The sequence below is a fragment of the Lithobates pipiens genome, unplaced genomic scaffold (assembly GCF_037356315.1).
Source record: "Lithobates pipiens isolate NorthernLeopardFrog02 unplaced genomic scaffold, aLitPip1_a1.2 Scaffold_22, whole genome shotgun sequence".
Lineage (NCBI taxonomy): Eukaryota > Metazoa > Chordata > Amphibia > Anura > Ranidae > Lithobates > Lithobates pipiens.
The window spans coordinates 16,056,796-16,075,713 of record NW_027507784.1 but is presented as its reverse complement, the minus strand read 5'-3'; the positions used below and the strand labels follow the sequence as shown (position 1 = coordinate 16,075,713).

General features: G+C 43.9%; 2 protein-coding genes across 2 annotated transcripts in view; one reads left to right on the top strand and one right to left on the bottom strand.

The window, feature by feature from the left end:
- Positions 1–18,918, bottom strand: part of LOC143923342 (kinesin-like protein KIF13A) — a 511,776-nt gene that overhangs the window by 179,775 nt on the left and 313,083 nt on the right. The gene's annotated exons all lie outside the window — the stretch shown is intronic.
- The window catches only part of LOC143925166 (uncharacterized), a 92,224-nt gene that overhangs the window by 3,377 nt on the left and 69,929 nt on the right, over positions 1–18,918 (top strand). The window contains exons 2-3 of the mRNA XM_077449781.1: positions 8,306–8,662; positions 16,297–16,653. Of these exons, the coding sequence (XP_077305907.1) occupies positions 8,306–8,662; positions 16,297–16,653 (714 nt within the window). The remainder of the gene's footprint in view (positions 1–8,305; positions 8,663–16,296; positions 16,654–18,918) is intronic.

Below are 18,918 nucleotides of genomic sequence, written 5' to 3'. Positions count from 1 at the left end.
ATGGGGCATTGCCAAGAGAAAGATGAGAGACACTAGACCGAACAATGCAGAAGAGCTAAAGGCCGCTATTGAAGCATCCTGGTCTTCCATAACACCTCAGCAGGGGTACAGGCTGATAGTGTCCATGCCACGCCGCATTGAGTGGCCCAAACCAAGTACTGAGTACATATGCATGCTTCTACTTTTCAAAGGTCCGATATTGTTCTATGTACAAGCCTTGTTTTATTGATTGCATGTAAGATTCTAATTTTCTGAGATTGTGGATTTGGGGTTTTCATGAGCTGTAAGCCATAATCTTCACAATGATGACAAATCACGGCTTGAACTATCTTGCTTTGCATGTAATGAGTCTATCTCATATATTAGTTTCACCTTTTAAGTTGCATTAAAGAATTAAATTAACTTTTGCACAATATTCTAATTTTTCGAGTATCACCTGTATTTTACATTCAGTCCCTGTCCCTCAAGATGCTTACAATCTAAGGTCCCTAACTCACATTGAAACATACACAGGAGAAGGGACATTTTCTAGCAATACTACTGAACCTTCCTGGAATGGAGCTTTACAAAATAGTTGACTGAATGCAAAGTAAAAGTCAATTGAATCAAATTAAATTGCAGAATCAATTTCCTTCTGTGACGTGACTGATCAAAAAAAAACATTTTTTGTTTTCTGGAAAAATTGGAAAAAAAGAAAAGAGTGTGGCATTTGTTTTTTTTGTTTTTATTGATAAATAATATATCTATGACATGGTATTCAAACTATATAACATGAAGACCTTAATGAAAGATATCTGTGATTTTATGTAAAATATTAAATTATTGCAAGCTCTCTTAGCTGAAGACAGGCAAACCCTGGAATACAATTTAACCACTTTCAGACCGGACCATTTTGCTGGTCAATGACCAGAGGTCTTTTTACACTTTGGCACTGCGCTGCTTTAACTGGTAATTGCGCGGTCATGCAATGTTGTACCCAAACGAAATTTGCGTCCTTTTCTTCCCACAAATAGAGCTTTCTTTTAAAGGTATTTGACTGACTCTGCGATTTTTATTTTTTGCGATATAAACGTAAAAAGACCGCAAATTTTTTAAAAAAATGATATTTTCTACTTTTTGTTATTAGAAAAATACAATAAACTCAATTTTAGTCATACATTTAGGCCAAAATGTATTCAGCCACATGTCTTTGGTAAAAAAAAAAGTCAATAACTGTATATTTATTGGTTTGCGCAAAAGTTGTCACATCTACAAACTAAGGTACGTTTTCTGGAATTTACGCAGCTTTTAGTTTACGACTGCCTATCTCATTTCTTGAGGTGCTAAAATGGCAGGGCAGTACAAAACCCCCCCAAATGACCCCATTTTGGAAAGTAGACCCCCTAAGGAAATTGATGAGGGGCATGTTGAGCTCATTGAATATTTTATTTTTTTGCCTCAAGCGATTGAATAATGACAAATTTTTTTTTTTTTTTTTTTTTTTTACACAAAGTTGTCATTAAATGATATATTGCTCACACAGAGGCATGTTGAGTCCATGGAATATTTTATATTTTGCCACAAGTTGCGGGAAAATTACAAACTTTTTTTATTTTATTTTTTTTTACACAAAGTTGTCACTAAATGATATATTGCTCACACATGCTATGGGCATATGTGAAATGACACCCCAAAATAAATTCTGCTGCTTCTCCTGAGTATGGGGATACCACATATGTGGGACTTTTTGGGAGCCTAGCCGCGTACGGGGCCCCGAAAACCAAGCACCGCCATCAGGCTTTCTAAGGGCGTAAATTTTTGATTTCACTTCTCACTACCTATTACAGTTTTGAAGGCCATAAAATGCCAAGATGGCACAAAACCCCCACAAATGACCCCATTTTAGAAAGTAGACACCCCAAGCTATTTGCTGAGAGGCATGTTGAGTCCATGGAATATTTTATATTTTGCCACAAGTTGCGGGAAAATTACAAACTTTTTTTATTTTATTTTTTTTTACACAAAGTTGTCACTAAATGATATATTGCTCACACATGCTATGGGCATATGTGAAATGACACCCCAAAATAAATTCTGCTGCTTCTCCTGAGTATGGGGATACCACATATGTGGGACTTTTTGGGAGCCTAGCCGCGTACGGGGCCCCGAAAACCAAGCACCGCCATCAGGCTTTCTAAGGGCGTAAATTTTTGATTTCACTTCTCACTACCTATTACAGTTTTGAAGGCCATAAAATGCCAAGATGGCACAAAACCCCCACAAATGACCCCATTTTAGAAAGTAGACACCCCAAGTTATTTGCTGAGAGGCATGTTGAGTCCATGGAATATTTTATATTTTGCCACAAGTTGCGGGAAAATTACAAACTTTTTTTATTTTATTTTTTTTACACAAAGTTGTCACTAAATGATATATTGCTCACACATGCCATGGGCATATGTGAAATGACACCCCAAAATAAATTCTGCTGCTTCTCCTGAGTACGGGGATACCACATATGTGCGACTTTTTGGGAGCCTAGCCACGTACGGGGCCCCGAAAATCAAGCACCGCCTTCAGGCTTTCTAAGGGCGTTACAGTTTTGAAGGCCATAAAATGCCAAGATGGCACAAACCCCCCCCAAATGACCCCATTTTGGAAAGTAGACACCCCTAAATTTACGGGTACACTAGTGAGACTAGGTAATAAATGGCGGGTGCCCTGAAACTATAAAAAAATAACTAACCAACCAGCGTCACCTGTAACAGTTATATGGTGATCACTGGTGAAAGGGTTAACTAGGGGGCAATCAGGGGGCTTCATGCGGTAGTATATGGGGGTCCCTGGCGCTATAAAAAGCTGCGGCAAACCTAAATACCTACCTGCCTAACTAGCGTCACCTGTGACACTAATACAGCGATCAGAAAAACGATCGCTTATTAGGCTGGGTTCACACTGGAGCGATGCGGGAACGCCACGAATCCGCGGCAGGTTCCTGCATCGCATGCCTCCCGGCGGCAATTCACACTGCCCTATGCGAACTGCTGGGAGTGTCAGTGAAATGTTAATGACACCCCCAGATAAGTTTGCATATCGCAGTGCGATCTGCAAACTCGGATCGCATGGTGTGAACACCCATGCGATCCGATTCTGCTGCGGACCAAAAAAAGGGTCCCGTGCGAGTTTGCGGCGGGTGCGGCGGGTGCGACACGAATTCAGCCATACTATCTGTATGGCTGAACTCGAATCGCACAGAGATCGGATGTGATTTGCACTGCAGTGCGGTGCGAATCACATCCGTTCTCATAAACCACTGCAATGTGAACCCAGCCTTAGTGACACTGGCGACAGGGGCTGATCACGGGGTTAAACCTTTATGGGGGGGTTAGGGGGGTACCTTAGAACTAAAGGGGGCTAACCCTAACTGCCCTAACAGTTATTACAGTCACAAATGACACCCGCCGGGTGATCAGGGGGTTAAACCTTTATTAGGTAATAAATGGCGGGTGCCCTGAAACTATAAAAAAAATAACTAACCAACCAGCGTCACCTGTAACAGTTATATGGTGATCACTGGTGAAAGGGTTAACTAGGGGGCAATCAGGGGGCTTTATGCGGTAGTATATGGGGGTCCCTGGCGCTATAAAAAGCTGCGGCGAACCTAAATACCTACCTGCCTAACTAGCGTCACCTGTGACACTAATACAGCGATCAGAAAAACGATCGCTTATTAGGCTGGGTTCACACTGGAGCGATGCGGGAACGCCACGAATCCGCGGCGGGTTCCCACATCGCATGCCTCCTGGCGGCAGTTCACACTGCCCTATGCGAACTGCTGGGAGTGTCAGTGAAATGTTAATGACACCCCCAGATCAGTTCGCATATCGCAGTGCGATCTGCAAACTCGGATCGCATGGTGTGAACACCCATGCGATCCGATTCTGCTGCGGACCAAAAAAAGCGTCCCGTGCGAATTTGCGGCGGGTGCGGCGAATGGCTGAACTCGAATCGCAGAGATCGGATGTGATTTGCACTGCAGTGCGGTGCGAATCACATCCGTTCTCATAAACCGCTGCAATGTGAACCCAGCCTTAGTGACACTGGCGGCGGGGGGTGATCACGGGGTTAAACCTTTATTGGGGGGGTAGGGGGGTACATTAGAACTAAAGGGGGCTAACCCTAACTGCCCTAACAGTTATTACAGTCACAAATGACACCAATGCAAAAAAAAAAAATGCATTGGTGTCACTGTGACTGGGGGGGCAGGGGTAATTGGGGGGGTGATCGGGGGGTAAAGGGGGGTGTGAGTGTGCCTGGCATGTTCTTTTTTTTAAATATTCTTTATTTAAACTTCAAGGAGGTTACATAGTCCAGTTACATACATTTTCATAAATACATATAGACATTCGTCGGTGCTCAGTCCCTTTTAATCTCTACCAAAAATACAATTTCCCTAGTTTGCATAACTGAGAACCCATTTCTTATTTATCTCTACTGTTTTTACGTATTCCACTTTCCCTCCTTTTATTTTAGTTTTTTTTTCCCTTTCCCCCCCCTCCCTCCCACCCTCCAAAAAAAAAAAAAAAAAAAAAAAAAAAAAGAACACCCCTTCTGCTTCCAGCCCATATAATTTACCTATTCCCACTACATGGTGATCTCCTTATCTTTCCCTATTCCCCAGCAGTTTCTTTCCCTCTTCTGAAGAGAGGAAAACATTCCATCCCGCCCATATCCTGGCATATTGCTCGCTTCTGTCTTGGGCCGAGTATATTAAATCTTCCACAGCCCCCACCTTCCTCACATTATTTAACCACATTGTTATTGTTGGTGGTTTAGAGTCTTTCCAGGAACGAGCAATGCAACCCTTAGCCTCATTAACCATGTAACACAATACCGAGCCCTTATATTTTCTTATTGGGATATGTGAGAGGTGCAACAAGAAAAAAGCCGGGTCCTCCGTTATTGGATATTCTGTAAATTTTTGCATAATTTTTTGCACGTCTTTCCAATACTGTTTGATCCTGGGACATGTCCAGAAAATATGTAGTATAGTCCCCCGTCCCCCGTTGCACCTCCAACATTGATCTGATGCTCCAGGGGAAAACCTCTGGAGCTTCGATGGGGTATAATACCACCTCGTCAACAGTTTGTAATTCAATTCCTGAATTCCAGTGCAGATTGATGTGTTTAACGAGAGGTATATCATCCTTTGACGTTGATCTAATGAGAATGTCCTATCCAAGTCCCTTTCCCACTTTACAAAGCATGGCATCTCATAATTATCTGGGGGGGCTATAAGCAATGTATATATCTTTGATATCGTACGAGACAGAGGTTCCTTCTCTTCACAGTAAATTTCAAATCTAGTTAGATCTTATTTATAGTTTATTGCTGGACCTAATGACTCAAAAAAGTGCCGGAGCTGCATTGCCTGCCACACCTTCACTTCAAATTGGCCCCCTTGTTGAGTCAAAGTAGTCACTGTTGGCCAGACATTAGATTGTAAAAAATGTGATACCTGCATATACCCCTTTTCCCACAGGTTCTTAAAGTCTCTCCTCTCCATTCCTGGTTTAAAGCTGGGGTTACCTAGCACCGGAACTAATGGGGAATGCGCTGACGAGAATTTAGGGTTCTGACTGATTCTAAATCCTGTTTGTAATGTTGGGCCTATAAGCGGATGCTTTTTCATAGAATCTGGTAGATTTGTATAGCACCAAATCGCTCTTCGGAGAGGTACTATACACATTTCTTGTTCTAATTCTATCCAGATCTTAAATTCTGTATGTCGGCACCAGTCGATAATCCTCCCAATATGCACTGCCTTATAGTATTTAAGTAAATCTGGTACTGCTAAGCCTCCATCTCTTTTTAGCATGGTCATCCGGCTTCTACTGATCCTCGGTCGTTTACCTGCCCAAATAAATTTCGTAAACATCGTATCTATTTTACGAAAAAAAGCAGATGGGATTTCTATTGGTAGGGCCTGTAGTAGGTATAAAAATTTTGGCAGAATACTCATTTTAATGGAGTTGCAGCGGCCAAACCATGAATGACGTCCCTGTTGCCATTTCTCTAACAATATTTTAACTGCCTTAAGAAGCGGGGGGAAATTCAACTAAAATGTCTCTTCTATTTTTACTGGGATCTGTGTGCCCAGGTATTTCAGGGCTGTCCCTACCCATTTAAATTTAAAGTTGGGTTGTAACGTTTGTTGTTTTTCCCAGGGGAGGGCTACCCCCATTGCCTCTGACTTTGAATAATTGATTTTAAAATTTGCCAATGCACCATACTCATCTATTTCCTTCATTAAATTTGGCAGTGAGATATGTGGACTAACCAGAGAGAACAACTTTTTTGGATTCTTTTTGAAAAATATTTACCCCTGATTGGCCCCCCCCTCTCTTTTCAGAAGAACTGATTGGAGGTTCCCCGCCCCCTTTTCTTTTTTTTTTTTGGGGTTCCCCCAGTGTCTCCCCTGTCCCTTGAAGGAAAATTGGTTGAGGGTCCCCTCCTTTTTTGTCCCCCCCCCTTTTTTTTTTTTTTCTCTTTTTTTTTTTTTTCTGGAGGGGAGGGAGGGGAGGGGGGTTGGATGTGAATGGGAACATATAGTGATTGGGAAATTTTCTTTTTTTTTGCTGTTGTTTTGTAGTTGCACATTAGGTTTCTTTCTGGTTGGATGGGGTAAAGAAAGGGATTGTTTTTTTTTTTTTTTTAATGTCTTTTTTTTGGTGTATAGAGAAGAAAGAGAAGTTAGGCGGAAACACCCAAAGGGGGGCTCTCTGCCTACTCCTCTCTAACGGAGTTAATAGGAAGGGGGGGGTAATATTCAGTATAAATATATAAAATATAAAATAGAAAATATAATTTCACTTAGTTATTTTTTTTTTTTTTTCTCACAGTCTTTCTATGAGAACACACAAGAACACATTTGGGTAGTACTAGGAGTAATGATGGGAAGATTGGCACTAATGAGTAAAGAGGATACGCAAAACTGTGAAGCGCTATATATTTTTTGATTGAGGGGGGTGTAAATGTATAAAATTTATAAAGGGGGGTAGGGTAAGGGAAGAGGGGGGGGAGATGAGAAAAAGGGGGAAAGGAAATATAATATGGATATGTATGAATTATATAAATATGTATATATGATAATTTGTATAAGGTATGAATGAGGTTAACCCCTTCAGAAAACTCCTCCATTAAATTCCAACCTATCGCAGAAGGATCTAAAAACTCCCTTTTTTTCTCTCTCTTTTCTTCTCTTTTTTTTTTGGTGCTCCCAGGGGCTTGGGTATTTAGTTATTATACTGTTGGTTATATTGTCTATGAGAAAAGAAAAATGAAACACAAGAAAAGATAAGGTAACAACACAAATAGGACAGGAGGAAGGGGGAAGGGTAAGTAAGTAGGGGTAAGAGGGGGAGGGGTAGGGGAAAGGGGGGAAGAAGGGACAGAAAAAAAAAAAAAAAAAAAAAAAAAAAGGGGTAAAGAGTCTTCGCCTGGCATGTTCTACTGTGAAGTGTCGTGTTGGTGCAACTCACCGATCCTCTCTCCTCGGTGCCGGAACGAAAAATACCGACACAGAGGAGAGATTACATCACTTCCTCTCCTGTGTTTACATTACAGGAGAGGAAGTGATGTCACGAAGGATTTCCATTCGTCGGGAGCGATCGCGAGGGGGTGGCCATGAATGAATGGCCGCCCCCTCATCCCGGATCGCTCCCGAGCGAATACCGACCGCCGCAGGCACCGGGCGGGGGCCCGATCGGGCCCCCCACCCGCGGGAAGGCAGGGACGTAAATTTACGCCCATATGCCTGCCCGTGTCATTCTGCCGACGTATATCGTCGTGCGGCGGTCGGCAAGTGGTTAAGTAACACTGTACTTCTGAATACAGTTCTCAAACAAGAGAAATGTGCATTTCTGCCACTAGAGGGCACTGTATGGGGAAAAAATACAGTTTAGTTTGTTTGTGTACTCCCTCTTGTGCCTACTAGTTGGGTGATTGTTGGGATACAGTAGATGATAGATTTTATCCTCTCAGATCCCAATTGACAGGTAAGAGGGTAAATTTGTCTAACAAATTAGTTTATCTTCATTACCTTTAAATTATTCCTATTCATGTTCTCCACCACCACAGCATAATGTTTCCCTATAGTCTGCCCAGTAAATAGTTTTTTTTCTTTTCCTCCTCTCAGTAAAATGGTGAGACCAACAACTAGAGTCTGGAAACATTTTTAGAGTAAATCAACCATTCCGTGTCTATGTTTTGTATGTTTATAATAGTTTTAAAAGGTTTCTATATGACCAAAATCTTGATATTACAGGACATGTCCCACCCATCTCCAGATGATGAGAAGGAAGAATACAAAATCCCACCATGTGACACAATTCCTGATGACTCTGGAGTCACATCACAGCACAACACTTGTGAAGAAGACCAAAATGAGAAAAGTGAGGAGGTTCCACATCAACAAAGCAACACTGACACAAACAAGGCAAGTCCACATGAAAGGGTTCTACATCAAGAATGTGACTCCTCCTCTGAGAAAACTAAAGGTGAACATGACCTTAAATCCTCATTGAAGACAGAACCTCCACAAAATGGCAAGGGCCTATGTGACAATGGCGGCAAAGGTGACAAAGAGGTGGCTTCAGATGGACTCCAGGGGACTCACAGACAGGTGAGGTTTATGTTTACATGAACTGAATACAAAATGTCTGGAAACACATTTTCCAGAAAGACCCAACAGTTTGTGGGATTTAAATGGCAGTGACCTCTGCACTAGTGAAGAGAGTTTTTTTTTTTTTTTTTTTTTTTAATAATTTTCATTAGGAAAATAAAGAAAATACAAAGATTTATGATCAGGCACGATCATTAAAGACAAGATATACATCAAGGTCATATCAAAGTCACGTCCTGGGGCGACATAGAACCACAAAGTGTAGAACATACCAAGACAGAGTTATCATGAAAAAAAAACTAAACAACAATGACCAGACTGGATAGATAGATCAGCTACTGTTTTGGACCCTAAATAGTACAGTCAATAACGATATATATAAAAAAAATAAAAATAAAAACCAGTATCTCAGGGGCCAAGTGCCTAGCTGCAACTTAGAAAGCGATGTGTTGACTAAAATAAAGAGGAAAGAGAAAAACAGGGGGGACAAAGGGAGGGAGGGGGGGGGGGTTCAGTGGTAAAGTCCGAAAGGGGTTCCTGGCGAATTGGAGAACTGCGGAGAGGTCTGAAGAGAGTCTTGATGGGGAGGGTTTCGGCCTCTGCATGAGAGACTCGCATTGGCATCAGGAAAGGAGCGGGACCTTGTAGATGAAGGAGAGTTGATCCAGCTCGCGTTGGTCTTGCATAGAGACGTTTGTGGTCATGAATAGTTGCCATCTGGCAAGAAAGTCAGCTTTTTGTTTATCATTCGAGAAGTCCATTGTGAGCCTCTCTGTGTATAGGAGTGATAGAAGGTCTTTGCGGAGTTGGGAGGCTGGAGGGCCAGAAGGCAGGAGCCAGAATCGTAGTATGAGACGGCGGGCCAACAGTAAGCACAACAAGGTCCAGTCCACTGTAGCTCGTGTGGGAAGAGATCCTGGAGAGGCTCTAGCGCTTGTTGAGGTAGACCAAGGTAGCAGGATAGGGTCTCAATAACCAAAGATTAGGAGGAGAGGTTCTCTAGGTAGTTTCATCAAGGTCACATCAAAAATGAAGGCCAAGACCTGGTCCCAAAAGGTAGAGATAACGGGACAAAACCATAAACGATGAGCGAGGGGTGGCTTCGGAAGATGACAATGAGGGCAGGAGGCCCCATTTGATGATGATTTGGAAGAAAGAAAAGGAATGTAGGCCCTGTGGGCAATCTTAAGCTGGGTTTCCCTCCAGGTTTCATTAGGCGTCAGGTTGAGGACTTTGTTTAGTCCGAGCAGAATTTTATGGACAAGATCTGAGTCTGGGAATGTAGAGGACCATCGTGCAAAAGAGGTGGAGGAAGCAGGTGGCTGTGATCGTTGTAGAAGCGGCTTGTAGATATCCGATATTTTAAAAGATTCGTTGCGTATCAGCTGATCCATGAAGCTTGATTGGAATCGACGGGAGGCCTCCTTACAAGTATGAGCAATGTAGCTGATGCATTGTTGGTAGTAGAAGAAGTGAGAGGAGGGAATCAGGAATGCGTCCTTCACTTTCTGAAAGGGGAGCGGTTTGCCGGTGATGGAGTCGCACAAAGAAGAAAGAAAGGACAGGCCCCGTGCCGACCATTCGGAAAAGGCCTTACAATGGAGACCTGGAGTGAAACATGGGTTACCTTGAATGGGTAAATGCGTAGATAAGAAAGGCGTAAGTCCGGCCAATTTTCTAGATTCTCTCCATGCTATTGCTGTGTCTCTGAAGACTAGGTTGTGTTGGTGGGGGAGGGGTACCGACTTCCAGCGGCAATGTAACAGGGCGGACAATGAGAAAGGGCGAGCCATAGCGGATTCCAAATCAAAATTAGAGTATCTGGACGAATGTGTAATCCAGTCTAGGCTTGTTCTGAGTAAACAGGCTAAATTATATAACCTAATGTTAGGTAGACTTATACCCCCATCGCCCCTGGGAAGGTGTAATTTTTTGAAAGCAATACGTGGTCTTTTGCCGTGCCATAAAAATTTAGAGATAGCAGATTCCAAAGAAGTAACATCTTTGTGTTTGAGCAGAAGAGGAAGAGTTTGCATAGGATATAATAGTTTGGCAAAGCTGACCATTTTTACAAGGTGGCACCTTCCCATGAGCGAGAGGGGCAGATCCATCCAGTTGGTCAATTTTTGCAATATTTTATTTAACAAAGGGGGATAGTTTAGCTGATATAAAGAAGAAGGCAATTTACCAATTTTGATTCCCAAGTAGGTGATGCAAGAAGATGCTACAGAAAATAGGGAGTCACTGACCCAGGGAGGAGTGGAGAGGGAGCCAATGGGTAAAATTTCACTCTTAGTATAATTAATGCGAAGCACTGAGCACAACCTAAACTCGTCAAATGTAGTTTTAATGGTGTGAATGTCAAGTGAGGGGTTAAAAGTGAAAATAAGGATGTCGTCAGCGAACAGGGATGTGCGGAGTTCCATGCCTCCAATTATTATGCCCTGGAGGGGAGCTGAATGAGACAGGTATCTGGAAAGGGGTTCCAAGGCTATGTTAAAAAGTAAAGGGGAAAGGGGGCATCCCTGCCTGGTACCTTTGTGTAAGGGGAAGTTAGGTGAGAGGAGGCCTGCCGCTACCAAACGGGCGGTTGGAGAGGAGTACATCGAGGAAATTAGGTGACTGAATGGGCCTGAGAAACCTAATTTAGATAGGGTCATGGATAGCCAGTCGAAACTGACGTTATCGAAAGCTTTCTCAGCATCTAATGTAATAATAGCATAGGAACCATTGGGGTCCTGTTTGGCAGATTCAAGAGCGAGTAAAACTTTGCGTATGTTTAGAGTGGCTGTCCGACCTTTGACAAAGCCCGATTGGGCAGGGTGGATTAGATGGGGGAGGATATCAGCTAACCTAGTGGCGACAATCTTGGAGAGGATTTTCACATCTAGATTAAGAAGGGAGATAGGTCTGTAAGAGCCGGGTTGTAACGGGTCTTTACCTTTCTTAGAGAGAAGCTTAATTACCGCTTGATTCCCGGATGGGAGGTAGGGACCCCCCGCCCAAATGGAGGAGTAAACCGAGAGGAGAGTGGGCGCTACAATATGGGTGAGATTTTTGTAAAAGTCACTCGTGAAGCCATCTGGGCCTGGCGCTTTATGAGGGTGCAGATGACGAATGGTAGATTCAATTTCAGCAAGAGTGATGGGGGCGTTGAGGGTCTCTAATTGTTGTGCCGATAGAGTGGGAAGTGTCACATTGTCTAAAAAAGCCTGAGCCTTTTCTCGTACTATGGGGTCAGGTGCATAAAGATCAGTGTAGTATTTCAGCATGGTCTCGTTTATGGCTTGTGGGGAAGAATGTGTCTGTCCCGTGTGATCCCAGAGGGATGTGATGTGGGTGGGGCGATGTCCTCCTTTACAAAGCCTGGAGAGGAGTTTTCCGGCTTTATTGCCATATTTATGAAGGGTAGCAGCCAAGTGAGCCCTCTTTGAACGTTCAAGAGTGTCAGCCCAGGTATCAAAAGCTGACTTGGCTGCAACCCACTCATCATGATGCAAGGTGGAATTGGAGGACGAGAGCTGACGTTGGGCAGCATGTAGCCTGGCACTGGCTAATTTGTAATGCTTGAGAGTGTTGTGTTTAAAGGATGTGGCATAACAGATAATGCGACCTCTAAGGTACGCTTTCCCCGCATCCCAAAAAAGATTCGGATCAGCCGCATGTAAGGCGTTTGCGGAGGAGTATTCCGCCCAGGCCTTATCCATGAATGTCAGAAAATCTGAATTATTAGCTAAGAAAGCTGGAAAGCGCCAAAGGTTAGGATGTGGAGGGAGATCCAGTCTGTCTAGGGAGATTGCCACTGGGGCATGGTCAGAAACCGCTATGTCGTGGATTTCAGATTCGGATACCAAGGTTATGAGCTCGTCTGAACCAAAAAAATGGTCAAGTCTGGCTAGGGATTTATGGGGGCTGGAATAGAACGTGAATTCGTTGTCAGTAGGGTGGCTGAGACGCCAAAGGTCTGTCATGTGTAGGGAATCCATGGTGGAGGTAAAGAGAGTAGGGATCATTAAGGAGTCATTCTGCGGTTGTTTTTTTGAGGAGGATCTATCAATCGAAGAGTGCATAACGTCATTAAAGTCACCCCCTACTAAATGAGGTAAGTGGGTGAATTTAAGTAACCACGAAGAAAGTTCAGAGTAGAATTGTTTAGAGGGGTTATTAGGGGCGTAAATAGTGGAAATAAACATATCCTTAGTGCCTATCCGTACCTCGGCGGTGAAGAAACGACCCATGTTATCCGAGAGAGTGGATAGAATTGTGCAGGGAAGGTTTTTCTGAATCAAGAGCAATACCCCGGCCTTCCGACCCACTGACTCGGCTCCATGAACTGATCCCACCCACATTTTTTGCATGCGTGGAAAATCGGAAGCGTGTAGGTGGGTCTCCTGTAATAAGGCAATGTCTGCTTTGAGTCTTTTAAGGTGTCGAAGGATCTTCATTCTCTTTTGGGGAGAGCGGAGACCCTTCACATTCCAGGAGACTACTCTAAGAGGAGCGGGATCAGTGGGTGTGAATGGCAGGATATGAGATACAGGTGATCGAGGATATTTAAAAGGCCTAGGCCGAGATCAATGGTGGTACAGGGCATAAGGTGTTGACCAGGGAAGCTTGACTGGTGGAGGAGAGAACCCAACAAGTCACGGGGGAAGGAACCAGGGAAGGGCAGGAGAAAAAAGGGCATGGGGGGGTAAACAATAAAAATAAAAGGATAATAATCAAACAAATAAACACCAGCATGTACTTCTCTTTTTTCCGCATGAGTTCACTGTGCATAAGGGGGAAGCTCTCCAGCAGAGCCCCGCAGGAACAGGGGTAAAATGCGGGCAGTGTCGTAGTGTCGCTGGAAGCCCGCCGGACTAGGATATGTGTCACAGCGTAACGAGTAAAAGGTGGACGGGTGAAGCAATACACAGTGGAGTCATGCTAAAATCTAAACAAGTAGAGGAACAGAACAAAAGCCGGTATGGCAATGAAATCCTATACAACAACTGAATCAACGGTACAAAGATAAGATTGTAAACGTGGTATAATAAACAAAAACCTGAACAATCGTCCAAGGACGCGAGCGTGAAGCCGAGGAGGAGTAGGCCATTTGTTGAAAACTCGTGGCGTCCGTTGACCAAAGCCTACAGGACCAGTAGAGTATCAGCTCCCGGTGTAAAGTGATGTAAAACGAGGGAAAGATGGATAGAGGACTTTCAGCGGGGAAAGTTGCGGTGCCGATGGTCCGGATCCGAAGCTCGGAATCGTTTAGGGGAATCCTTCCTGGGGCTCCTCTGGTCCAAGGCACGGAGAGTAGAGGCAGACTTGGAAGGAGTATTCAGGGAAGGATCTGAACGAAGTGAGCGTACAAAAGCCTCCGCTTCAGAGGGGTCCTGGAAGGACAGTTGCTCCCCTTTGGGGGACTTGAGACGAAGCACGGCAGGGAATGCCAGAGAGAACTTAATTTGTAATTTAAACAGTTCTGAGCAGATCGGTTGGAAGGCTTTCCGTTTTTTTGATACTTCAATAGAATAGTCCGCGAAAATCAAAATCTTGACCCCATCGACTTGCATTGGGGAAGACTGCCGGAAAGCTTGTAGGATTGCGGCTTTGTCCGCGTAGTTCAGATATTTGGCAATGATAGGACGGGGAGTTTTGCCATCCGCATTAAATGATCCTATGCGGTGTGCCCTTTCCACCGTAAAGGGGCCTGTAAGAGCGAGTGCTTCCGGGATGCGTTTCGCGCAAAAGTCGCCCAGATTGGCGTTGGGGAGCGATTCAGGGACACCAACGAAACGCAGGCTGGATCATCTGGATCTGTTCTCTAAATCGTCCAGCTTTTGGAAGACAAATTGAAGCGCTTTTTCCTGCGATCGCTCAGTGGCTTGGGATTGATACAGATCATCCTCTGCCTCAGAGATTCTATGTTCAAGGTCATCAAGTCTGGTAGCATGCTCTGTGATTTGGGCTTTGATTTGATGCATCCCAGCCTGTATGACTTTCTCCACAGAAGCTGTGATCATGGGAGACAGCAGGGCAGCCACAGCTTGTGCTATGCGATTAGTGTGTCCATCATCCCCCGGGGGCGGCTGGTGTGAAGCAGCATTAGGGTTGTGAGGGGGCTGTACAGTGTGCCCACGGTGGTGTGGTGGACCTGAGGTAGCTGGGGGTGTTGGGGTGGCGACCCCGCTTACCTCCATGTCTGTGTCCGGTCGATCTGCTGCACAGGCCTGAGAAGGAGGAGCGGAGTGGGCCAGAGCCGAGTAGGCCGACGCCGGGGGCTCAATTTGCGGCCGGTCCGCGGGGCGCCGCCGCGGTCGCGTACTAGCGGGATCCCGTCTTTTCGACGAATCGATCCATAGGAGCGGGGATCGTGGGGGACCACCCGGAGCCTTGGTGGAGCACTGGGGCCGCTGTAGCCAGATTTTCAGGCCGATTTGTTGGGCTCTGCAGCGGGAGCTAGGCGGGAGCGCAGCTAGCTCATGCGGCGCCTGAACCGGAAGTGTGAAGAGAGTTTAATCATTGCTTTGATATATCCTAATTAATATGCATCACTAATTTACTAACCAACATAGCAGCCTGCATAATAAACAAAATATATAGTATAGCACAACCAAAAAACTCATAAATCAAGTCCAAATATTGACAAAATTCCACCTTAGTGACAGTTCATTGATATCCAGTGACTTCAGTGACCATCACCTCTAGCTGGAATGCCTGCTCACCTCCCAATGTTGACCCCACTACAGAGTCACACACGCCTGTAGTGATATCTCTCAGGATGCCTCGGGGGAAACCCTTGCTCCTCATGGTGTTCCTGGATAAGACAGTCCTCCTCTCAGGTTCTCACAATATGGACCCCACTACAGAGTCACACACGACTGTAGTAATATCTCTCAGGATGCCTCAGGGAAACCATTGCTCCTCCTGGTGTTCCTGGACAAGACAAACCTCCTGCTGGGTTCTCATGATATGGACCCCACTACAGAGTCACACACGACTGTAGTAATATCTCTCAGGATGCCTCGGGGGAAACCCTTCCTCCTCATGGTGTTCCTGGATAAGACAGACCTCCTCTCAGGTTCTCACAATATGGACCCCACTACAGAGTCACACACGACTGTAGTAATATCTCTCAGGATGCCTCAGGGAAACCCTTGCTCCTCCTGGTGTTCCTGGACAAGACAAACCTCCTGCTGGATTCTCATGATATGGACCCCACTACAGAGTCACACACGACTGTAGTAATATCTCTCAGGATGCCTCGGGGGAAACCCTTCCTCCTCATGGTGTTCCTGGATAAGACAGTCTTCCTCTCAGGTTCTCACAATATGGACCCCACTACAGAGTCACACACGACTGTAGTAATATTTCTCAGGATGCCTCAGGGAAACCCTTGCTCCTCCTGGTGTTCCTGGACAAGACAGACCACCTCCTGGGTTCTCATGATATAGACCCCACTACAGAGTCACAAACGCCTGGTGAAATATCTCTCAGGATACCTCGGGAACACGAATCCTCATCCCAGTGCCCCTAGACAGCTCAGACCTCCTCCCGGGGTCATTCAGCATGTTCACATATTATAATCATCATGTGACTATGCCTTTTAAATTTATTAAGCTTGTAAATATTACTTGATATTACAGGACACATCTCACCCATCTCCAGATGTTGAGATGGAAGAATCCAGCAACATCTTGCCAAGTGACACAATTCCTGATGACTCCGGAGTCACATCACATCAGCACACTTGTGAAGAAAACCAAAATGAGAAAACTGAGGAAGTTCCACATGAACAAAGCATTACTGACACAAACAAAGCAAGTTCACATGACAGCGTTCTACGTCAAGAATGTGTGTTCTCCTCCGAGAAACCAAAAGCTGAACTTGACCTGAAAACCTCATCAAAGATTGAAATGCAAAATGACAAGGGCCTCTGTGACAATGGCAGAGAAAGTGACAAAGAAGTGGCTTCAGATGGACTCCAGAGAACTTGCAGACAGGTAAGGTTTAGATTTGCAGCAGAAGTTGAATACAAAATGTCTGGAGAAATATTTTCAAGGCAGACCTAACAGACTTAGGTATTTACAGGGAAGTGACCACTGAACTAGAGAACTGCACTGCCTAAATGGACCTTTAGTACTCTTTTATACATTTAAAAAGATTAGATTACTAGTCATCATAGGGTTAATTTACTAAACCGAAGAGTGCAAAATCTGGTGCAGCTGTGCATGGTAGCCAACCAGCTTTGCCAGTACCCTGAGCCTGGGTGAAAGAGGATGAGGAGGATGAGGACGGCTTGGTCATCCACTCTACCAATTCTTCGGCATATTGTGGCTCAACACGTCCAACTGCAGAAAATAAGGACAAGCGTGTCCCATGGCCACATGCTGATAAGGATACACCGTGTCCACAACCAGCACTGCTGCCTCTAGCATCAGGGCCTGCTTGCCCTTTTTTATTGGCTCGTGAGTGTCTGCCTCTCCTTGTATTGTTGCAGATGGCACAATACACCGACTGTAAATAATGTCAGCATTTGCCTGAAAGCATTGATCATACATTGATTTCCATAAAACAGCATCAGAGACCTGTTTCGATAAACCTTTCAATTCTAATGTACTTTCATCAGCTAAAACATCTACAAATTCCATATTACTTTTCTACTCACCAAATATAAAACTCGTCAGTTTCCCCGCTGTACTCGAAATTCAAGTCTGTCAAGACTTCTGTATATCTGAAATTCTCCGGTCTTTCACAGTCAATCGATCAAATTTTCTTCTAGGTTCTTTTCAATCTTTGCGAAGTTAATTTCTGTTCATCACTTCATTCCCCTCTGATCAAAGGATGGAAGTGGAAAAAAACTTTCGACTTATGATTGACTGGATGACTGAGCCAATGTAAAAAATCGCTCGCAATGTAAAAAATATTTCAATTGTCTTATATATATCTCTTATATATATCTGGTGAGACTGATTGAGATTGTGAGACGGATTTCCTTAATGAGTTCTGAGTCAGCGTAATTCAAAAATGTGTATTTATTTGTACACATTTAAATAGAAAAGAATACTTACAAAAATAGTACAATGATAATCATTAGTATCTTTCTTTCTTATCAATATATCAAGCCATGTGGTCTATTGTACTTATTTAAAATGGCCGAATAACCCTTTGTATGCTAAAAAATCTGTGTGCATGAGATGTGTCCTTCAGAGATGTTCCTTCTAGCTGCAGAAATGTTCAAGAGAAGGACAGACCCCCAATCTTATGACTATATCAACCAAAGTCTCTAATTTCCCGCCCGAAAGATAACTCCTCCTTTACAGAAGTGTGGGCTAATGAGTGATTACTATAGCAATCTAACATCTGTCAGGATGTAGGAGGGGAGAAAGAACTTTAGACTTTAAACGTCATCTCATTTTACATAGGATAGATTTCTAAAAGCATATATATATATATATATATATATATATATATATATATGTATATATATATATATATATATAATGAGCTGGGGAAGTTAAACATAAACAACATTTATCAAAATCCTGACAGGTTTTAAATGTTTACATTTTCAATCATCGCACGTCATAACATAGAATTAATTGACTCAAACTTTTCTTTCACACATTATGGAATATTCATATTTTAAATAAAGTATAATAAAGCCAATTAAAATTTAGATATTAAGAATATAACACCTGCGATATAGGATCAGCAGAACAACAGCAATTATGGTAGCTTTAGGTGCACACTGTGCAGATGGCACAATACACCGACTGTAATTAGTGCAGCTGCCTGCCTGCGGTATAGGATCAGAAGAACACCAGCAATTGGGGTAGCTTTATGTGCACACTGTGCAGAGAACACAGTACACCAACTGTAATTACTGCAGCTGCCTGCGGTATAGGATCAGCAGAACATCAGCAATTGGGGTAGCTTTAGGTGCACACTGTGCAGATGGCAGAATACACTGACTGTAATTGCTACAGCTGCCTGCGGATAGGATCAGCAGAACACTAGCAATTAGGGTCGTTTTAGGTGTACACTGTGCAGATGGCACAATACACCAACCGTAATTACTACAGCTGCCTGCCTGCGGTATAGGATTAGAAGAACACCATCAATTGAACTAGCTTTATGTGCACACTGTGCAGAGAACACAGTACACCAACTGTAATTACTGCAGCTGCCTGCGGTATAGGATCAGCAGAACATCAGCAATTGGGGTAGCTTTAGGTGCACACTGTGCAGATGGCAGAATACACTGA